Source organism: Drosophila eugracilis, unplaced genomic scaffold, assembly GCF_018153835.1.
Source record: "Drosophila eugracilis isolate 14026-0451.02 unplaced genomic scaffold, ASM1815383v1 contig_2088, whole genome shotgun sequence".
Classification (NCBI taxonomy): Eukaryota; Metazoa; Arthropoda; class Insecta; order Diptera; family Drosophilidae; genus Drosophila; species Drosophila eugracilis.
The window spans coordinates 6,239,316-6,261,383 of NW_024572964.1; the positions used below are offsets into that span (position 1 = coordinate 6,239,316).

The 22,068-nt window shown below is 41.7% G+C and overlaps 5 protein-coding genes across 8 annotated transcripts in view; 3 read left to right on the forward strand and 2 right to left on the reverse strand.

Moving 5' to 3' along the window:
- The first annotated feature begins 192 nt into the window (after positions 1-192).
- On the forward strand, positions 193-9,784 carry LOC108107992 (protein SCAI). 3 transcript variants are annotated; one of them, XM_017215841.2, is made up of 9 exons: positions 193-677; positions 4,469-4,618; positions 4,679-4,861; positions 4,964-5,194; positions 5,252-5,374; positions 6,099-6,559; positions 6,700-6,954; positions 7,015-7,218; positions 7,276-9,784. In XM_017215841.2, the coding sequence occupies exons 2-9, from the start codon at positions 4,521-4,523 to the stop codon at positions 7,518-7,520; spliced, it is 1,800 nt and encodes a 599-aa protein (XP_017071330.1). In that variant the 5' UTR covers positions 193-677; positions 4,469-4,520; the 3' UTR covers positions 7,521-9,784. The 3 variants fall into 3 exon arrangements, with proteins under 3 accessions (XP_017071330.1, XP_017071332.1, XP_017071331.1); XM_017215843.2 differs by having other exon boundaries at positions 6,114-6,559; XM_017215842.2 differs by having other exon boundaries at positions 4,964-5,182; positions 5,240-5,374.
- Positions 9,775-10,690, reverse strand: LOC108107995 (trypsin). The gene is made up of 2 exons (XM_017215845.2): positions 10,447-10,690; positions 9,775-10,379 (listed from the first exon to the last, which is right to left on the reverse strand). Exons 1-2 carry the CDS (start codon positions 10,680-10,682, stop codon positions 9,815-9,817), a joined length of 801 nt encoding a protein of 266 aa, XP_017071334.1. The 5' UTR covers positions 10,683-10,690; the 3' UTR covers positions 9,775-9,814.
- A 105-nt stretch (positions 10,691-10,795) lies between these two features.
- Positions 10,796-12,355, reverse strand: LOC108107993 (galactose mutarotase). The gene is made up of 2 exons (XM_017215844.2): positions 12,281-12,355; positions 10,796-12,196 (listed from the first exon to the last, which is right to left on the reverse strand). The coding sequence occupies exon 2, from the start codon at positions 11,990-11,992 to the stop codon at positions 10,898-10,900; it is 1,095 nt and encodes a 364-aa protein (XP_017071333.1). The 5' UTR covers positions 11,993-12,196; positions 12,281-12,355; the 3' UTR covers positions 10,796-10,897.
- Positions 12,356-12,658: 303 nt separating this feature from the next.
- LOC108107600 (transmembrane emp24 domain-containing protein B) lies at positions 12,659-14,272 on the forward strand. Its single transcript, XM_017215164.1, has 5 exons — positions 12,659-12,988; positions 13,056-13,133; positions 13,404-13,667; positions 13,733-13,900; positions 13,956-14,272. Exons 1-5 carry the CDS (start codon positions 12,842-12,844, stop codon positions 14,010-14,012), a joined length of 714 nt encoding a protein of 237 aa, XP_017070653.1. The 5' UTR covers positions 12,659-12,841; the 3' UTR covers positions 14,013-14,272.
- Positions 14,273-15,431: 1,159 nt separating this feature from the next.
- The window catches only part of LOC108108114 (DNA-binding protein D-ETS-3), a 28,454-nt gene continuing 21,817 nt past the window's right edge, over positions 15,432-22,068 (forward strand). For both annotated transcript variants that reach the window (XM_017216025.1, XM_017216026.1), the window contains exons 1-4: positions 15,432-16,241; positions 18,386-18,679; positions 18,797-19,188; positions 21,329-21,493. In XM_017216025.1, coding sequence (XP_017071514.1) covers positions 18,447-18,679; positions 18,797-19,188; positions 21,329-21,493 — 790 coding nt within the window. In that variant the 5' untranslated portion in view covers positions 15,432-16,241; positions 18,386-18,446. The remainder of the gene's footprint in view (positions 16,242-18,385; positions 18,680-18,796; positions 19,189-21,328; positions 21,494-22,068) is intronic.

Below are 22,068 nucleotides of genomic sequence, written 5' to 3' on the forward strand. Positions count from 1 at the left end.
CTAACCAAATCAGCTGGTGGACTCTTAAGTGCCGCCATCTGGCGTAAAAATCGGTCAATTTTCAACCCCTGTAAAGCGTCACATTTACAAATCTCCAGTTGTAACGGCTTTTTGCCGGTCAGCTGTTCAACCCCCGCGATTTTGGCAACTGTCACCGAAGCCCTCTGTCGGCCATCGTCGGTACTAGGCAGCTGTCAAAGTGGCAAAAAAATCAATACCAACCCCCAACCCTCCTCGTTAAAAATGTAAATGCGAAAAAATTCAATACTGTGCAGCCAAACGCGACGGTCGCAGCGTTCTTCACTTACAATCGCTCTCCCCGCTTTATCCCCCAGCACGTAATGCTCCAGATTCGGGAATATTACCCATATATCGGTTAAAGATTGAGAACGGTTTTCGTATCGCCCCTTAAATCCTCAGTAAAATCCCCAGCGAGGGCAACTTGCAAACCGGCAAAAAAAAAAATATATATATAAAGTGCACAGCCTGTGTTCAGTGAAAGAAAAGTGGCCAAGTGTTCCAGTGCTAAGCTATAGCATACGATCTTGGGCAGATCCGGCGAAACATATGTCAAGTGCAGGGCGCCGCGACTGCTAGCAGAGGCTGTGACTGCGACTTCCGCATCCGCTCCTGTTTCTGTTGTTGTTGGCGGCAGCAGCAGATACAACAATGATAAGGTGAGTGGGGTAAAAGGGAATCCTTTGACAAGTTTAAGGACTTACGACTGAAACTACATTTTGTGAGATTTTTATTTCACTGATTGTTAATGGCATTATGGATATTCCTTAATGCTTTTCTGGTACTTTATATATATGTTAAGATTAAAACAAATATTTGGATCTTAATCTAGTTAAAATAATATATTTTATTAAATATAAAATCTCATAAATTAATACATTCATTTCATATATTCTAATTTGTTAGATTCCTTAAATTAAGTTTAATTGAATGAAATTTAAAGTAATTTAAAGTAGTTACTTAGGGCTTCTTCAAATACCTGCAGAAATATAATGACTTTACAGCCTTAACATCTGTGACAAAAAGAAAATCAAAAATTAAAAATATCTAATACTACATTTAATTTCAAAACTCCAATACATTATTGGCTGGTAAAAGACAAACATCCTTCGGCCACTTCGGGGCGAGATCAATTTCGATAAATAGAAATTGCCAATTAAATGTGAAATGTAAATTGACCCCGGGCGACAGTCGAACAGTTCACAAAAAGTGTCCTAGGGGCCATGGAAAAAGTTCTCCGCTGGTCACTCGCATCCGGTTTTTGGTCCTGGCAAAGTTTTTGTGCAGCTTGTGATGTCTGCAGCGAGATATGAGAATTGTAACTTTCGGACTGACTGTCTGTCGGTGCGTCTGTATCATTAGGGCAAAGTTGCCCCACTCAAGTAGTTGGTTTTTATATGTACGAGATTTCTGAATTTCTTTTTTTTTTACAGCTGCGCTGCCATTAATTATGAAGGCTGAACTATGCCAAAGTTTTGCAGACACATCTCCCCCTGTCGCACTTTGAGCTGCTCAATTGTTAAACCGAAATTCATAAGTCCTAATGACTGGATGGTTGGAAGGGGAAATGGCGTAGGAAAGGTTGAGGGTTGGAGGTCTTTTTTGGGGGGCACAGACAACTTGAAGTTTGTTGCGGATGCGGACGTTGCATGTACGACAACATCATTATCAGCGTCGGCAGCGTCAAAATGCCATTAAATGTGTAGCCTACAATGCCTTTGAAGGATTACACACCCCACCCACAAGGATCTCCTTATTTACCCACACCAACACATACTCCCTCTTCTAGAAAGAAAAGGAGCGAAACGAAAAAAATGTGCAGCTTTGTCAAATAGCAAAGAGCGAGGAGCAGCAGCGAATAGTTGCGTTCCACTCGAAGAAAATTTAAATAAATTTTTAAATTAAAAATTTAAATTTTAAAAAAGATAATCAATATTGTTTGTATGAAAACCTAAATCGGTTATATTCAATATCGAAAACTATAGCCCGCACGGTTAAAACCAAACTGCCTTTTAATTTTCGAAAGTTTGAAACTTTTTTTCTGTGCATTGTTGCTGTTTCTGTTGTTGCAGTTGCATTTGCTGTTGCACGACTGCTGGCGGGCATTGAAAAACACACTCACACACCCACACATGCATCCACGCACTGGCAGTCAGTCAAAAGCGCGCTGCCCCACCCACTCACCGCTCACTTTACCCCTTTTACCAGCCCACTCCAACAAACATACCCTTCCCCGCTTACGATGGGCGCCAAAGTGCGTTGCCTACTCCGCCTCTGCTTCTTTTTTTGCACGCTTTGTTTGACTGGGATTGGGATTTTCCCCAACAGTTGTACTCACTCTCGTACTCACTGTTGTTCTCGTTGTTGTTGTTGCTGCTGTTGTACACATTGTCACACAGGCACAAGCAACAACAAAAACAACGACAACTACAAAAACACAAGCAACAGCGCTAAAAAAAAAGAGGAAAAACTTTGCCACGTTAACTACTGACTGACTCCGGCAAGGCGACAAAAATGTCCTGAATTAAAATAATAAATAATAAATTAATAATTTTATATTGTTTCATAATTTAATAAAATTGTAAAACCTTGTCAAAACTAATTTCCAATTTTGTTTTATAGTTTAAATTAACCTGTTTTTTGTGTGATTTCTCAGATTATATTAAATTAGTAGTTTCCGAAATCTTTTCTGACAAATTTGATGGTGGCCGGACGACATCCTGACGTAGCCTGCACCAACTGCGAATGTGTGTCTACGTTTTAGGGGACGGGAAAAGAGACGTTCGGGGGGTGGAGGAGACGGGTCCGGGAGAGGACAGTACAGGAGTTCTCTGGCGACGGGGGAGGGTGTTAATGAGCAACATCGCAGTGGCAACGACTCTGCTTAGTATTTGTGTTTCTTCATTTCCGGCTTCCACATGTTGACATGCTGATGATGTTGGTTAACTTCTGCCGAGGATGATGGCGATGATGAAGTCAGCAGCAGGAGAAGGATGAGCTAGAGGAGGAGCAGCAGCCAGTCTGTCATTCAGTGAGTGAGTGGGCGAGCTGGTTAGTCAGCTTTGTTTTGCTACTCCACTCGCTGCTTGTTTGTTAACGCTGCGTATGCGTAATTTTCATATTATGTAATTTTAACGCGCTAAATGGAAGCTTAATTTGATTAGGGCGCCATAAATGTGTCCTGCTAGCTGTGTGTGCCCCAAATTGACTTGTTGGTTGGACTCTCGCAGAGGTGACGCATATTTGACGCAGTTTCCTAGTTGCCTCCAAAAAAATGAAAGAAAACTATATTTTCTCCTTCTCCCAGCCACCGACTCACATCTCCAGTTACCAATTCTAGATACACAGTCAGAAAATATTTATTAAAACTTTAAACTCAAGTTCTAAACTTTAGATCAACTGATTTTATGTTATTTGATTAAAATTAACTTGAAAAGTTCTGGCTGGTTTGTGTTAATTTTTGTTCACAGGATCTTAAATATCCCAATTTCTCTCTCTGTATTGGGCTGCTGGCTGATGAGCTCATATTGAAAGTTTTTGTGCTCTGTGGGACGACCTAGTTTGGGCAAAGCCAAATCAATGTGGCCGCTGCGGCGCCATTTGCACTGCCGACCCATTTGTGCATTTACTCTGTTTTTTCGCTTTGCCCTGCTCGACATTTTCCGGGTTTTTCCTTCGCTCGGGTCTGTGTCTGTCTTTTTTTTCTGTGCAAACAATTTCGCCTGGTCGCCTGGTCGGGCGTTATTAATTGAGCTTTTGATGCATAGCCAGTATAACGATTGTCCCATCCCATTTCATCTCCCATCCGGGTCATCTCATCCATCTGTTCGTGTGCACTTAAAAGGCTACATAATTGTTTTTACCAAATTGAAATTTTAATTGAATTCGTATTGGAAGCTGAAACCGAATCCGAATCCGGGAATCTCTCAGTTATGACTTTAAATCGTTGCCATATACCGGCTTAGAAAACAAAGCCGAAAAGCAAACGGCAACTGAATTTCTATTTGATTGGGCGAACATAAAAATTAAAAATTTAATACACGCAAGGAGGCAAAAAAGCCGCATAGGCATTTCATTTTATTGTAAGCAAAGCCTCGGCATCAGCATCAGCATCCCATTGACATCATCGTCGTCATTATGCACATTATCCACATCAACAATGGCTCAACGAGCGGCTGAATGAATCTCAAGTGGGCAGTCAGCCCCGTCCCTTTATTTGGTATAGATACGTGCACCAATAGATAGATAGATAGATAGATGAATAGATGGTTATAGGGATAGATGAATGGGTAGATACATATCGAGAAAAAATTGCATGATTCAGTTTGTTTATTGGCGGCATAGTAGATGGGGGAAAATCCCCCAGACTCTGCTCATTTCAAATGCCAAGAGCTCTGTAGAATTACCAAGAGCACTTGAGATTAATCAAATGAATGCATTCCCATTGCAGCAGAACCGATTCGCAGACATAACACATTGCGGTGGCGGTTGAGAAGAACGGCATGGTGAAAATGGAATCCACGGAAGAACAGGATCGAAAGCTAGTTTTGGAGTTCTGCCACCTGCTAGAGAAGTCCAAACAGCTCTTCAATGGGCTCAGGTGAGCTTGAACTGAATTACCGTATTGAGATGAATATTAATTTAATTATAATATTTCCAGGGATCTGCCTCAGTATGGCCATCGGCAGTGGCAAGCTTACTTCGGCCGCACCTTCGATGTCTACACCAAATTATGGAAGTTCCAGCAGCAACATCGCATGGTACTGGACTCAAAGTACGGCCTGAAACGCTGGCAGATCGGCGAAATAGCAAGCAAAATTGGCCAGCTCTATTATCACTATTAGTAAGTACGGGAAAAATATAACCTAAGAGTATCAGAAGATAGACAGAGACCACATAAAACTTGATAGATCTCATTACTAAATGGGCAACTTTTCTTATACAGCTTAAGAACCAGCGAAACCAACTACCTGAATGAGGCGTATCAGTTCTATGCGGCAATTAGGGGTCGGGCGTACTATTCGCGAGCGGCTAAGGAGGATCGTCCGGATTTGATGGTGAAAAAGCTGCGATACTATGCCCGTTTCATTGTTGTTTGCCTGCTGCTCAAGAAGATGAAGCTGGTTCGGGAATTGGTCACCGAGCTGGAAAAACAAATACAGGAGTACACGAACACGTAATTACTTAGTGGCCCATTTTTTGACTCCGTATTAATCCCCAGATTTCCCCGCAGCTACGAGCCGGAGGATCATTTGGAATGGTCGCTAGTGCTGGAGGAGATAAAGGGCTTCATTAAGGCGGAGGCGGCGGTGGCCGTCCTCCATGCTGACTCCAATCCCATCATATTGTCGCACAGGTGAGTCGTTGCCACAGCCTCTGTCCGTACACGCGTATTTGCCCGTGCTTTCGTCGGCGGAGGAGGAGTTTGGACAGCTTGTGGGTGGCCAAGTGTATAGCCTCTATCTGTCCGCATATATGTCTATATGCCCTGTTCTGTTTGCGTAGGTATACGAGTTTTGCTTGAGTTCCGTTGCCGTTGATTATGTTCATTTGTTGTGCTTATCACAGAAGACTTGAAACACCAGAGAACACTCACCGTTTCCATTTTGTCACGCACTTTAACCATGATCTCTGTCCCAAAAACACCCACCAAACCAATCACAACCCGGTTGGGTAATGAAACTGTTGGATTTGCTAAGAATACAAATTAGAATATATTTAAAAATGTTTTTTAATTTTAATCAGAAGAAATCTACTAAATCTTGATTCTAATTTCCGTTTCTCTCTTTGAGATTTCATTTAATTTTTCCTATAATTCTTAAATATAAAGAATACATTTAAATGTTTTTAAAAATTATAAAAGCTGAATAAGAAACAACAGTTTTATTACCCCACCGTACACACACTCCACAAGAAGTTATCATTTCATTATCATTTGGCCCATGATCCCCCAAAAACACGATCCCACACCCGTACCCTTGTCACCTCATTAGTGCGCCGCATTCTCAATTCTTCTGTGAAAGCACGGGCCCCGCCATCCGCATGAGGACGAGTGCGACTACCCTGACTTATGTGTCCAGTGGTTCCGGTTCTAGGTTGTCCCCGCTGACGACGCCGCCCTGCGAGCGATCGCCGCACATGACGCTCAGTCTGCAGGAGATCCTCATCGTGGGCTCCGCCTGTGAGCAGGCCAAGTTCTCGGAACTGACTATGGACATGTTCCGGATGCTCCAGACGCTAGAGCGTGAGCCGACGGAATCAACTACGAATCCGCTGAGCATGGCCCATGGACTACATGGGCACGATGCGAGTCCGGCGGCCAGCCGGATACCGCCATACGGAGTGCCGGGCTCCAAGGGCTACATGGAGAACGGCCGGGCCTTTAGAGACAATCCCCACAAGTATCTACTGTACAAACCTTCGATTAGTCAGCTGCTGGTATTCCTCGCCAGCGGCTCCAAGGAACTGCCGCTGGGCGGTGCCCTACTTCTTTACATGTCCGCTGATGGCTGCTTCTCCACCACCAAACATCCCGAGGATTGTGAGTACAAAGTCCTTAGATGAAGTTTCAATTTTTTAACGATTTTGGTTTTTGAAAAGATGAACTTTTGTAAATATATAGTTTAAAATAGTTAAACTTGTTTTAACATGTGGATTAAATATTAAATTCCACTTTTTCAGTTGGCTACGAGTTGGGCGGCCTAGCCACCAGCGTGAAGCGGGACAGCGTGGATGGAGGAGGACTGTCTTGCCGGGGCAAGTCGTACAAGGAGAACCACTGCCTATATCCGGGTGATCTGTATCCGTTCACACGCCGACCAATGTTCGTCGTGATCGACTCGGACAACTCGTTTGTCTTTCAGCACATACCACGCTACTTTGGTCAGCCGTTGGTGGTGCTCATGTCGCCGCAGGATGTGCCTCCCGCATTCCAGGGTAAGATCTCTATCCTTACTTATAGGTTGTCTTATACTGATCACTATGTTTTGATTTTAGCTGATGTCCAGCACCATGGCTCGCTATTTACGTTGTTCCTGCACTCCCCGCTCACAGCCCTCTGTTACATCTGCAACGTCGGAGACGTGCCCATCCACCACTGGGAACGCTGTCAGACCTACGTGGATCGCTTCATCACGGAGGCCTCGCGCCTGGTCACCAGATGTCGCATAGATGAGATCGAACAGGGCATAGGATTTATAGGTAAGTAAAGCTAAATGATTGTACGAATATAGGGTTAAAAATACTTTCGTCTTTTAGACTCTTCCTATGTGCAGTTCTTTGGCGACGACTTCCTGCGCACTCTTATCCTCCGCTTCGTCTTCTGTGATGTGGTGCTGCGTCTGCACCGTGGATTCCGTGGGCGGCACATGAGACCGCGATGTGAGCCCCAATTGCCGGCGAACGAGTTGCTGGAACATCCATCGCTGTCGCACATCATCTTTCAGCTGGCATCGGCGTTGGATGTGCGGGGTCATTTCTCGGAGGGACCGGAGTGCGACTGATGACTTTTAGCGGCCGTAGTCCTAGTTTTGGCCGTGGGGATCTGCCTGCGACAGCAGCTGTTCCAGGTGATCGAGAGGCAGTTTTCCGGATGGATGCTTTCGCTGTACAATACTTTTCCGCTGGGCTGGAACTGGGCCTGAGATCGGGGGCGTGGGTTTCCATGGGTTTCCGTTACCTTTCCTCGGGCAGCGACCCCCCGGCTGCCGGCGTAATTCATTTTTAAATAACGTAAAGCAACGTAACTGCATTATAATACGAATATAAATATATAAATACGAGTATAATATATATATATATATATATATAATATATGCGTATATGGATAAAGGTAAATTAATCAAGTAGCTAGATTTCTTATATAGTGCGTCGCGCAATGGAAATGGTCCAATGTTAGTTGCTTAGCATATACATAATTAATGATAACGAAGATATACATACGTGAAATCAATGATATTCAGCCGATATCGCTGCAGCAACAAGAACAACAACAGCAGCAACAGCAACCACAAAACATGTCAAAAGAACCTAACAAACGATAACTGCCAAAAGAAGATGAAAAACAAACAATTTAAGAAAAAACGAAACCGAAGATCTAATCAAATTTAGTTTGAGCGATAGCGGGAAATTTTTATGAAAATTGTGAGTGGGAACTTTTTGTATCGGGTCGGGTCTCTAGAATGATCGCCCGATGATCGGGAAAACATATATAGGTAACTTTGTCATACGCAGCGGAAACATTTTAGCTTTTATACAACCGATATTGAGAGGAAACCTAATCGAAGAAATCGAAAGTGAATTACGAACACACGACACACTATATAAGAAAGGGAATGCGTTTTTTATGCATTGTACGCGGCGCTCATAACAAATTTAAATTACGAAACCAGAATATTATTGTACGTATGTAATATTGCATATATGTATCTATTATGATTACAAGATGACTGAAAGTTACTGTTTCAACAATGGAAAAAAGAAATAAGAAAAAAACAAAGCAAAAAGAAGGCAACGTTTAGCAAAAGTAATAATAAATAAAAAATAACTTATACATAATGCCCTAGTTAAGTGAAACATGGAAAATATACAAAATATATTTTGCGTATGTTAAAGTAAAATACAAAAAAAAAAAGAAAGCCCAACCAACATTTTATACGAAAGAAGAATACAAAACGCATACAAAATTTACACTTTAACTAACGAGAATGAAAATGAAAATGCAAATGAAAATCTGTTCTTGAATCATTTTTCCAAAATGCCGCAAAATTCGATTTCGGTTTTTCGGTTCAAACTGTGAATTTGGAACAGGTCACCGTAATAATAAATATTTATGATAACATATAGTTACAAGTCACACTAACTCTATGGATTTATAGGCAAATGATAAACGCAATATTGAAAGTTACAAAATTATATATATATATAAAGCATATATATTTCAATACGAAAATAAAACTAGTTGAACGCATAGTAAATTACTTGATCATTTTTACAAGACAAGCCGCAAACGAAAATAAAGCAAATTCTTACAAAAAACCAAAAGACATAAAAACAATTTAACAATTACTTTAAATTTATTATTTACTATGGATAATATGTGCATTTTTTATATATTTAAAACGAAAGATAAACAAATTTTACGCTAGTTACAAACAAATTTTTCTGAAGTCTTCAAGCAGCCGTATTAAAAAGAAAACAAAAAAAAATTTAAAACAAAAACTACAACAAAAACGAAACGAAAAGAAAAGAAAACTAATTTATTCAGCCGAGTTCTTATCAACTTATTCGCTTTGTTAACTAACAAATTGTATAGCTTTTTCACAAATTTCGTTTACACTTTTTGTACATATAGGACAAATACTAAAAGAATCGTTGAAAGAACCAAATTATATCACTCCACACACCCACTCAGTGCATTGTATCATTTCCATTTAGGTTTTTGTACATTTTGAGAAATGCATTTACGAAATAGCGAGAACAAATAAGGTAAATTAAATGATGGAAAGAATTGCAAATAATCAGCAACATTAACCACACACACTCACACGTAAACAAAGCCCACAAAACGAGAACATCTAAACATTATCATAAACAAATTGTTTAAACGACATGCAACACCGTCAAAGTCACAAATAACATACAACATAATGAAATGATAACAAATTTAGCAAAGCCACAAGAGAATATTATGAAAATGGAACGGAGAACGAGAAAGTGTATGGGAGTTTGTATGAAGTAATAAGAATAAAGCACACGTTTGAAAAGAGATTCGTTTTTTAATTAAGTTACACCTCCATTACTTAAGCCCATTTGAGTAGTATTTAATCCACTTCAAAAACGAAGATACTCGAGTCGATATGTCTGGCAGTCTCTTCTTAAACGCGCCATCGAATCCGTGGGATACAATTCCCACCAGAGTTCTGGAGCCATCATCTAGGACCATCGGACCTCCGGAATCCCCACGACAAGGCAGACCCTTCTTGGAATCGATGCAAATAAAGGAGTACGGTACGACCTTCCTGCCCTTTCCATTGAGCTGCCTATTCCACTGCCTCTCGCACTCATTGTTCGAGATGATGGGCACCCGGATGTACTGAAGCCACTTGCTTGGCTGCTGCTTGGTGGTCAGACCCCATCCTGATATAATAGCGGTGCGACCTGTGTATTTGTACTTGGTGCTGGGCAACCTGGCCGGTTGTACATACTTATTGAAAGTGAGCTTCTTGGGCAACTTTATCAGGGCTATATCGTTGGCTACGGTCTTACGATCGAACTTCTGATGCACGATGGTGTTACTTCTGTTGACCAGGATTTCTTTACCATTGGTTTTGAGACTGCCGACGTATATCAACACTTTTGAGCTGTACGGTGGGAAAAATATATATTACCATTTCATATCATATATTATTTTATATATGCCATACTTACAGCTTAGTCTTGGGATCCTGAAGGCAATGAGCAGCGGTTACAATCCACCGGTTGCTAAGAATAGTGCCGCCGCACAAATTTGGTTCATCCATGGAACCTTCAAAATAGCAGAGAAGACCTACTTGATAAGGCAACTGTTTATCCTTGGCCGTAAAGCCATTCATAATACGCAGGGAGCCAATCTCCTGGCCAAAGCCCAGAGAGAACTGAACGATAAGAAATAGCTGAAGAATCATTTCAACTGATTTATGGCTCCCAACCCTTCAACGGCGTTTATATATGGCCTGTGGTCGTGGTCTACATTGATTACGCTGGTTTTATGGTCACAGCGTGTTAGAACCTCTTTGCATAATCTGTGTGCTTTGGTTTATTGGTTATATTTACGTGTTTTTTGATTAGTCGGATACATAGTATTTATTGGTATATATTGGTTAGATAAGGAGTTTGCCCCTTAGCGAGAAACACCAAACTTGTAGATGACTTCGTGGTGGTAACTCTCCCCTGGTCGCAAAATGGTCGAGGGGAAGTTGCTGTGATTTACGGAGTCCGGGAATTTCTGTGTCTCTAGGCAGAAAGCCCCATGCTTGGCGTAAGCAGCACCATCCTTGCCGGGAATGGCCACTTCACCACGCTCCACGTCCGGCATGAAGTTGGAGGTGTAGAACTGCACTCCGGGTTGATTGCTCACTACCTCCAGCCATCGGCCACTGGGCGGATGGGTGGCTCTGGCAATTTTGGCCAGGGGTTGTGGTGGGCTGAAGGTCACACAGAAGTTGTCATCGAAGCCCCGAGCTGGTTGTATATCCTTAAGACGTTCACCAAGATTCTTGGGCACCCGAAGATCAAAGGGTGTTCCGTCGACTGGTGTGATTCTTCCACTAGGTATAGATGACTGATCCGTTTCGGTAATGCCATAAGCATTAATTTCAATGTTGTGCTCGTAGAGACCATTTGCTCCGGCTTTGTGGCCAGCTAGGTTAAAGTATGAGTGATTAGTGAGATTTACAGGAGTAGTTTTATCGGTTACTGCAGTCATCTGGACATGGAGACAGTTGTCCTCGCTGAGGGTAAAGCTGGCGGTGGCTGTTACCTTGCCGGGATAACCCTCATGACCGTCGGGATTGGTGTGAGAGAGAGTAACTCCATCCTGACGCACAGCAACCACTTCCCAGTGTGCCTTATCGAAGCCCACAAAGCCGCCATGGAGCTGGAACTTGTTTTCTCGGTTCTTGGAAACCTCCACTAACTTTCCGTCCAGCTGGAAGCTGCCATTGGCAATTCGGTTGCACACTCGGCCAATGGTGGCTCCGAAATATGGATTCCTATCACTTTGATAGCCCGCCAGATCATCAAATCCGAGAGTCACGTCATCTATATGGCCGCTGGCATTGGGAGTCTTTATGCTAGTAATGGTGGCTCCCCGAGTAATCAACTGCACGGACATCCCATTTCCATTTGCCAGGGTGAACCGTTTGATGGTATCCTTAGACTTGGTGAACGGATTCACTGCTTCGGTGGCAAAGATGTCCTCCTTGACGTTGACCATTTTGGATGTAGCTGCAGCTGGGGAATGAGTGTAAGTGCCAATTGCACTGCGTTTTTATCTGACCCTCTCCAAGCCGTAGAGGTTAATCAGCACTCGGTGCGCATATGTGTTTGTATTAATTATCGCAAAAAAGCCGCAAACAAAAACACGGGTTTATGTAGATGTTATCACAAGGTAGTGATGAAGAGCTGTGAGATAAGGAGGCTAGGCCAGGGAAAAATTTAAGAATTTTAAAGTTCTCTCCTCTCCAAAATTTTGATCTAATACTGTGATAAATTAATATAATACCTGTTTAAACTTTTTAATCACTTTTATTGTAGTTTAAATTTCAGGGCTGCCCTACCTTTCTAAAAACTTCTCTTTTTTGTGCATGTGCGGAGTCAAAACCTTTTGGAAGGGGTTTTGTTAATATCAGGGCGTAAAAAAATAATACTCATAAGCTAAGCTAAACTTACCCTTTAATCTATCGTCTGTCAATATAAAGAGTATTATTTATTTGTTCCGATTTTATATATCCAGCCTAAATTATTACAAGTCGTTCTAACCTTTTCAAAAATTCCACCCCTGTGAAAATCAATCAATCTGGCAAGCAATCTGGCAGCACTGCTCTAAAAAAATACCAAAATATTTGAGATACCAGAATAGTCCACCACTAAGCAACAGGTCGGTTTTGTTGTTGTTTATTCAATTTGGTTTATTTAACTATATGATAGGTTGGCAAATAGAAAGCTAACTAACCGGTGAAAATTCCCATTTTGTTGACAGGGAGCGCAGAGGAAAAGGCAACCAGGCGTCCGACAATATAATCCCTATCCACGCTCCAGTAAATTGACGAACAGAAACCTCAACATGCAATTGACGTGGCAGAGAGATCAGATAAATCTAATACTTCCTATAGCAGTGATTTGTTGTTGCCTATTAATCAACGTAACCACCGCTCAAGAAGCTCAACAGCCATGGTACGAAAATCTGCCAGCGGTGGCTATGGACTACAAGGTGGGCTCTAGGTTCGATATGCTTCCAAAGAATCATATTTCATCGGGATTATGTCTTGTTTTTCCAGGTTCATATAGATGCTGGCAAGGAGGACTGCTACCATCAGTACGTTAAGGCAGGAGCAACCTTCTACGTGTCTTTCAGTGTAAGTTCAGGGTCTTAGGATCAGAGTTCTCGTATTGAGCATCTTGCTTAGTTTCTAATCTACATAAGTTTACATTTAGTTACCGACAGAAAAACCTCAAAAATTACTCAAAAATCATTCAAGTTAATGAACCAGAAATGTTAGCTGAATCATGATGATATTAATCCCACGTGATTTATTTAAAATTGTTTATAGTAATTCGGATTGAACAACTCTATCTTAAAATGTATATTCCTAAAATCAATGATTACAAATCTATTTCATTTTCAGGTAATCCGTGGAGGCGATGGCATGGCTGGTTTCGCCGTTCGCAATCCTGCTGGTGAAGTTGTGAAGCCCTACCAATGGCAGGCTACTGCAGATTACACGGACCAAGTCTCGCCGGGAGGCTACTACTCTGTGTGCATCGACAACCAGTTTTCCCGATTCGCCGGCAAGCTGGTCAACATCTATATCACGGTGGTTAAGTACGATGCCTGGGATAGATACGCAAAGGAGATCGAACAGCTGCAGTTGAACTTGCAAAACTTCACAGTAAGCCAAACTGGTTTAGAGACTCACCCAAAAAACTAAAAATTCACAATGCTCTATTTCTTTAGTCCACCATAAGCACTGTGGAGCGCAATATCAACGATATGATGGGTTACCAGGCGCACAGTAGACATCGCGAATCGCGCGATTATGCTTTGCTGGTGGATAATAATTCCTATATCCAAACCTTTTCGATTAGCCAAATTGTGGTCATATTGATCACGTGCTCTATACAGGCAAGTTATTTCTTATAATTATATTTTCATGATTATTAATTTCCCCTTTTTCTAGGTGTTCTTTGTGCGCAAACTATTCGAAGTCAAGTCGGGCTCCAAAAGTCGCATTTAAACTTGCCAAGTATTTCTCAAAAACTTCGCAGCTTCGTTTTTAAAATTCCATCCGCATTTTCCAGACATTCATTTCTCTTGCTGAATCCTTTTCGCGTTTTTGTAACTTATTTTACCACTGGCTAAACTGATCAAGTGCAACTAACAGACTTTTTTCATAATTGCGACTACTTAAGTCATACGAGTTGTAGACAGCAAAACTTATTGTGATAAGTGTACATTTGTGTGTTTTGTTCAATTAAAATATTGACGAGTTTTGTATTTGGATGGTTTTTTCATTGGGGGGAAAGGATTAGTTTGAATTACCAATTTCTACATTACATAGGTTTTATAAGTATAAGTATAGACTTTCCTTTTGGGTTGATATATTTACTAAAAGCTCTACAAGGATTTGAAATAAGCTTTAGAAGGCTTATTAAAACCGTTACATTTGTCATTCATTTTCGGTGTGAAGAGAAAATCGTAGTTTAAAAAATGTAAGCACGGTCATAAAAGGTGAGTTCCACATTTACGGAAACCCGTTTATTTCTTATAGTTCTTTTTTTATTAAAATATTTTTACATAAATAATTAAAATTATACACGCATAACCATTTTTAAGCCCTTTTAAATTCTTTCTGTACATCAGCTCATTAGCTAAAGAAACTTCCAAGGCATTTCTCAACTTAAGCTGGTAAATTAATCACCACCAATCCCCGCTTATCGCAAATTATCCTGCCCCATCCATCGCAAGTCCTTAAATCATGTCACCGTGCTCGCCTCTTATCTAAAAGTCATTTAACACATGTGTGTGCTGCAGCATCTGGCATGTTAATTATATCCTTTTTGGCAGGCAAGGCATGAGTATCTGGGGATCTTGGGGCGCCTTTTGTGGCCACTTTTGCTCGAAATTAAAATGTTATTATGCTAGCTTATCTGGGGGCCTTAAAGCGACCGCAGAACTAGAGGTCCTAATGGCCTCGCACACTAGCACACGCTCTTTAACTGTTTTAAACGCCATTGTTAAAATATTGCTCATACGCACTTCCGCCCAAAATGGGGTCTTCTCTCTTCGGCAGCACTAATGATGCCCCAAGAACATGGAGCAAAGGACCTGGCTGAAAGGCAGGAGCATCCACGATGGCACACACAGTTAGCTCCGCCCATCAGCATGAGCAGCAGCAGGAGCAGTAGCAGTAGCAAGAGCAGCAGCCGATGACAGCGGCAGATAAAAGGGCAAAATGGGTGGTGGTTGGGGATGGTGCGGAGAGCGCGCCTGCGCACTCAGTCACCGCAGGAACGCAGGACGATGGGGTGACACATCCTTGCTGATTATATCCCCCAACCCCTAGCAGAAGCACGCTGAGTGGGAGGAGTGTGTCGCCATCTTTGAGCGTGGACTGGTAACTGGACGGGATGATCTGGCCGCCACATTAACTTGGAGTGCGCGCTACCAAGTGCAACACGTCGCGGACGACATAATAGCGGTACTTTGCGGTTTAGATTCGTCGGTCACACGTCGTCAATATTCCCGGGAAAGCGAACCTTTCTTGGTCAACCAACACATCGAAAAAACAAACAGAGGAAAAGGAGCAAACAGAAGCACACACAACACAACAGACATAAACGCGGCAAGGAGTGCGGAAAACTTGGACACATACGCCCAGCTTGTTGCTGGCTGTGGGCGTGACAAGAACAAAAAAAGAAACGACAAGGACACATGTGCTGTCCTGCCAGTGTGTCGCGGAAATTTTTGTGCGGAAATTATAGAAATTTCGCTTTTTGATTTCATTTTCGTTCCGCTTTCGTTGCGAACCTCTCACCACCTATCGCCACCCCCTACCTACTGCCCACCTTCACCTTTTGTGCACCTGTGCGAAAAGGCAAAAGGCATCGAGAAATGCCCAAGGAGCCCACTGCCGTCGGTGTCCAGTTGGCGTCGTCTTCCCTGCACTGACAAATTTCCTTGCATATCCGCCTCCAGGACTACGGAACTTTGACTGCAAACAAAACCGTTATTTGCGTGGCGCGTCGTTGTCGCGTTCACTTGTCGCATATCCGTCGCCATTTCGACAATAATTTCATTTCCGGTTGGCAATTTGTACGCACTTGAGTGAGTGATTAACTGCACCGATTCCAAACGATTGTGAAGTGTTTACGATTACCAGTTGTCCCGCCGGAAGTCCGAAAGACAGTCGAAGAGGAGTCTAATTTTGGATAAACTTAATATCACAAACAGGCACAATCCTGAGGTGAGTTTTGGTTGAATTATAGGATAATATGCTTGATATCCGACGGATTTTTCTAAAAGTATTCATTGTTAACTAGTTACCTAAATATTAAAAACTAATGCGGAATTAAAGGAATTCGCAATAATTATAGGAAGAAATATAAGTAATACAACTGAAATGGAAAAATTACCATATTTTGTGGCTTCTAGTTTCTTGATTTTCGCCTTTTTTTATCTCTAAAATTGTGAATATTTTATATATTTTTCTATATTAAAGATAAGAGTAGTTGCATGTTTTAGATTTTAGCTTTACGGAATATCTTGCAATTTAATGAATTGTGAAAATCAACCAATAATAGTACCTAAAGTAAATTTTTGATAATCTAAACTCAAGTCGGAAATATTTAGGATTTCGCAAAGGTTCTTAAAGTTATTTTCTATAATTCTTTGAACTTAAAGTCGAAGAAATAAAGCTTAAGAGAATATGTTGATTCTAATAGTATTTCATTCATATTTTATTTATACATATGTTAGATACAAGTTAATCTATTATAGAGAAACATTTTAGATAAATGTGTGTTTTCCATCTAACTTTCTCATTTCCCTGTAATTATATTTGCAATTTGTGGATGTTAGTTTCCTAACCCAAAGAGCTCATTCCACCCTCAGAGCATTCGGTGGGATATGTTTTCTGCTAATCGAATTAGCAGACTTAAAACGGAAGTATTCATAAGCCAGCAAAAAGAGCAAAATATCATCATTATCATCAAACTAAGCTCGACAATTAAAATAACCCAGCAGTTCCATTTGCCAGTTGACAGTGAAAGCATTCGAAAGCAAAAAATCCGAGCATCTAAAAATCACATAAAAATCTTACAAACCATTAAAGAGCAGCCAAACGTGTGGCCTCTTAATTAAAGGATCTTGACGTTCAACAAGGGGATTACACCATTAACAGCTGTCGAAGAGCATAAACTCGGCAATCATAGCGATACGAACTGGTATTCAAAAAAGCCAACACGCGCTGGAGAACGGGACGAGCATTCAGCCCATCTGCAGACCGACATCCTGGCATCCCGCTCGTATTTCCGGTGTGCGCGCGTTCGCTCAGCGATTGTGATAGCTTGGAAAATACAAAAATATAAAAATGTCTGCCTGCTAATGTTGGCTGCTGAAATTTGCTTACATGCAAAGAGCAAGTCCTCGGCCCAAAAGTACAAATAATAAATAATAAATGAGGCGTGTGCAGGCCGTTTATAATGTCTGACAACGCAAAAGTTGATGATGTTCCCGAGATGCAAACGTTTCGATAACGAAATCTATTCACTTTACTCCTACCCCCAAAAAGAAACTTAAAGCTGCTGGGGTTTCTGTTTTTTCGGTTATGGTATATCTCGGGTTACTTTAAGCCAGAGACAGGACAAGAGTCGCACTTTGTATGGCATAAATTTCGTTGGCATAAATCAAAATCCAGCAACTTCCGACGAGGGCAGAGTGCAAAAATTTGCATGCCCTGTGTATGGATGTGTGTGTGTGTGTACTAACTGCAGACTGGCCGAAAAGGGCCAGTAAACAATGGTTCACATCTGCAACCCCGACTCCAGCTGGACATTAGAGAGCCACGCTCAAATGGCCGCCACCCACGCACAGTTCAACGCTCATACGCAACGTTGGCCCAGTCCAAAAGCGGGACTGTACACACAATAAATAACAAGCCAGATAATTATGCACGTCGTGCTTATATCTAAGGGAGCCAGAGCTCCGCAGCTCCAAAGCAGCCACTATTAATTATGCCACCGAATCGGGGGATTTGCCGAGGGGGAGGAACTCGTTTAACGTGTTGGAGCCATGGCAATTAGAGCGATTGTTTGGCCCCAAGAGGCATTCTAAAATTGCAGTCTTTAATTGTGGGCCAGGCGTTATGATTTATTAATATCTCGTTCTGCAATTTGCTATGAGGTGAGTGATGGAATTTGCTTGTACTTTAAAGCAATTACAATTCTGGTCAAGAGGGACAGCCTGAATCCCCGGTCTATATTTTTAACTAGTAACTTTGAGTTAAGTAAACTAAGTTCTTATGGATCCATAGTTATATCTTTTTATGGGACTTCTATATTTGACAAATAAATTAACTTATATTTTAATCTTGATCTCTCTCTCCGCCAGAGTCAAGTGGAATCCCTTGTTTAGCCAACAGCCAGCCATCGAGGCTCCCCAGGCGTGCGCCATGTACGAGAATTCGTGTTCGTATCAGACGGCGCTGGACCTGAAGCGAGTTTCGCCACCCACTCTCGCCCAGGTGAAGACAGAGGACTGCCTGACCCTTGGACAGTGCTCACCGGACTGGACCTCATACCGCTTCCATCAGTCCACCTTTGAGCAGCTGAAGCAGAGCGTAGAAAAGGCCAAGGCGGCCCTGCAGGATCGCAGCAGTTTCTTCGGGGCCAGCAGTGCCTTCAGGTGGGATATTTATCTATCTTTCCTAACCAACATTTATATATCTTTATTATATATATATAATCAAATGTTAAATCTTAAGTTTCTACCGCAAGATTAAATGTCTTCTTCCAACCGCAGTGACATCTACTCCAGCCAGCGCTTGACGGACACCCTCGACACATTGCCCGTTCAATCCGGGAACGGGGCTGGCAATTGCCTTGGCCTCCCTCACAATCCCAATGTCGGAGTGGGCGTTGGTGTGGGCGTGGCCGGTGTGCTTAACTACAATGCGGTTAGCAGCAGTACGGCCGGAGTATTAGGAAGTAGTGGGAACAGTAGTATCCAGAGACACCGGTTGGATACACTGCAGCCGCCACCGGGTTGCTCACCCGCCGTTACCCAGCACGGCGTCATTACGTCCAGCGCCGGACAAGTCACGTCCGGAACTCTGGATGCGGTGAGTGCGGCTCCGGCACTGCCATCGCTAACTGCGTCCAGCTCGTCGCATGTAGAGCACAAAGTCAGGGCAGGTAAGTGCAGATAATTCTAAAGAAAATATAAATTTATAGGAGAAAACATAAAATTTTTGAAAAGGGGAAATATTAAGTAACATTTTTCATTAAGATTACAGCTTGTTTTATTAGAAAAAGTTTGAATTAAAATATTTGATCTTGTTCAAAGCAAATAAATATATTTTTTAGTGCACCAACCCACTGACCTTCTCGCAATTGTCTAGCACAAAAATGTCAACGAAATGGCGGAAAAACAAATCCTGCGCTTCCGGCCAAGGCAAAACGGACCCAAAGCGGCTAAAAAAATGTAACAGCCGAAAATGTTGTGCCACAAAAGTGGCAAATTTCGCGTATTTATTTAAACACATCCAAGCAGCATATGTTGGCCAATGGCCACCCCCGCTCGATCCCTTTTCAGTTGACCAACCACCAAATATGTCCAAGCCCGTAACATTTAATGGCCAAAACAACGGCTAAAAACCGCGACCAGCCATGTACATAATTCTGCTTGTTGTATCAACAACAATAAGAACCAAAAAAAAGTTGGGCAAAAAAATTTAAATTGAATTATCCATATAAACGTTGAGGTCTCCCCGGGGTCGGTTTCTATTCCTCTGATATTTTCATGGCTCTCTCTTTGGTTTTTTTTTTTGGTATGGTTTGGTTACATATTTATCAATTTAAGCCGGGCCAACGGATGTGGCTTATAATGCGGCCCGGAGTCGGTTGCTGTTGACTGTTTGGCGTTGGTCCTTGCCAGGTTTTGATAGAAACATCAAAAACCGAACAATTTCATCGCGTGCCTGGCGAGAGTTTGTTATGCCGCCTCCGTCCATCAAGTTGTCCATGTCCATTTATTTCTATAAGAAAACTTCCTTCTTGCTATCTTCTACTTTTTTTTTGGCAAATTTATGTCCTGTTTCTGCTTCGTTTTCAATTAGAAAAGGCTGACAAGGCCTGACTTGTCTGTGCTTTGGCCTGAAGGACGAGTAGTTCTTGGAAAAAACTTGGCTAAAATTGAATAATAAAATTTGTGCCTATCTAACTTTTACTTTAATCGCAAATTTAAGGACATTTTCCTTTCCCTAGAGACAGCTTCTACCCTCGCAATTGTTAGACACAAAATGGCCGCCCATCAGCTCATCTTTTCCCCATTTCATCTCGACGCGCTCAAGCAAATATGAAATGAATCCTTTTTAGCCCGGCTCCTCCCCCGTCTCTTTCGTCTTTTCACTGGCTGTCTCTCTCTCTGTGGTCGATGTCAAGTTGTAGCTGAGTTTTTGCCGCTTTGGCTTCGCCATGAAAAGATTTTGTCATGCGTAACTCATTATTTTTTGCTCAAAAGACGTTTGGCTCACAGAGGCGCATAAAAAATAATTACACTTTGTAGCCAAGTCAAGACGAAGTTAGATGGATACATATTTTGCAATATAAAGCTGTGTATTATATATTTTTAAATCATTTCAGTTGGGAAATGTAGTGAAAGATTTCCAGAAATAAGAAACCTTATAAGTTAGCTGAAAAGTACCAAAAAAGTTGTAAGATATAATCTTACTAATATATTTCTTCCCAAGTTAAGGACACAGATTATGACACAGTGCTTTTATAGACATCTCCTATGATGGGAATTCCCATCATCTTCATGGCTATCATTATCATGGACTCGTATCGTATCCGGCCTGACATTTCAATTGAAAGCGTAGCAAATTCCTCTGGCAATTTTTTCCTTGCGCTGGCTGGCTTATTGTTGTTTACATCAAACAAAGATTTACGGCAATTAAACATCTCCATAGCTGGTCCGTGAAGTGACAACCCTCGCGATTATGTCCTTTGCGGTTCACAGGACCTGTCAGCATTTCAGCATTGGGTATGAGTGGAGGAGGGTTCACTGGCGAGCGACGTTGCGTGACGTTTTTCGGCAGGGTTGGGGTGCAGAAGTAAAAACCATAATTCGTGCCATAAATAAACCAGTCGCTAGTTGTGATGACAATTATCTATGCCGAGATTTATGAGCCCCGGCACTCCGTTTATTTTCACTTCTTTTTTTCTGGCTGCTTCTTTCCGTGGCGAAAGAGGAAAAGCGTGCCGTGCTGAGTTTGCAAATTTTCACTGGCTGGCAATTAAAATGTATCCTTTTGTTTGGTTTTTCGTCTTGCAGATAAATCCTCGTTGGACTGCGCCACCACATCCTCGCATGCAGCGGTGCCGTCGTCTTCGTCCTCGACCAGCGACCATCAGCAGGGCAGGATTAGCGGCAGCAAGAGTAGCACCACCAGTGGCTCAGGAGCAGGGGGAACGGCTTCAGGAGGCGGCTCTGCACTGTGTAAGTTTAATACTGTGATTATATCAAAAATGTCCCTTTTTGAGCTTTTGACAGCTTTCAGTCAGGACAGCAACCTTAAGGTGTCAGTGTTCTGGTAATAGGTGGCGCTTCTGTGCATGAGGGTGAAATGTCCTTTGTCGTTAATAAAAAGTTAATGAAAAGAAGTTATGACAATAATTTATTGTTGAGAATATTCTTTATGCATTTTCTATTTCTAATTTTTTTAAACTTTTGTCCAAAACCTTTAAAGTTACTAAATTGGTTGGTTATCAATCAGACGATAACTATGTTTATATTTCCAATATTTTTCATGTCAATAGTAGTTTTACTTTTGAAAAAAGTTATTAAAAAATTCAAAAAATATACTTCTTCTATTGAGAATCTTGAATATATCCTTATAAATCCACTGGTTTAATCTTTAATTCTTAAAATCTAAAATTATAATACAGTATCAAGATAACTCGAAATCCCTTTAATATAATTGATATATTTAGTGGATTCCCACGCATCAAGTATCTTCAATTTTGGACAACTCAATTGCTCACTTGACTTAATGCCTTAAGCCTGACTAATAC

Bases quoted from the DNA above. Each gene is read 5' to 3' on its own strand.
- LOC108107992 (XM_017215841.2), top strand. From the start codon at position 4,521: ATGGTGAAAATGGAATCCACGGAAGAACAGGATCGAAAGCTAGTTTTG. The intron at 4,619-4,678 runs GTGAGCTTGAAC...TAATATTTCCAG, and splicing joins CAGCTCTTCAATGGGCTCAG to GGATCTGCCTCAGTATGGCC. The intron at 6,955-7,014 runs GTAAGATCTCTA...TTTTGATTTTAG, and splicing joins TGTGCCTCCCGCATTCCAGG to CTGATGTCCAGCACCATGGC.
- LOC108107995 (XM_017215845.2), bottom strand. From the start codon at position 10,682: ATGATTCTTCAGCTATTTCTTATCGTTCAGTTCTCTCTGGGCTTTGGC. The intron at 10,380-10,446 runs GTAAGTATGGCA...CCCACCGTACAG, and splicing joins CAGGATCCCAAGACTAAGCT to CTCAAAAGTGTTGATATACG.
- LOC108107993 (XM_017215844.2), bottom strand. From the start codon at position 11,992: ATGGTCAACGTCAAGGAGGACATCTTTGCCACCGAAGCAGTGAATCCG.
- LOC108107600 (XM_017215164.1), top strand. From the start codon at position 12,842: ATGCAATTGACGTGGCAGAGAGATCAGATAAATCTAATACTTCCTATA. The intron at 12,989-13,055 runs GTGGGCTCTAGG...TTGTTTTTCCAG, and splicing joins CGGTGGCTATGGACTACAAG to GTTCATATAGATGCTGGCAA. The intron at 13,901-13,955 runs GCAAGTTATTTC...CCCTTTTTCTAG, and splicing joins TGATCACGTGCTCTATACAG to GTGTTCTTTGTGCGCAAACT.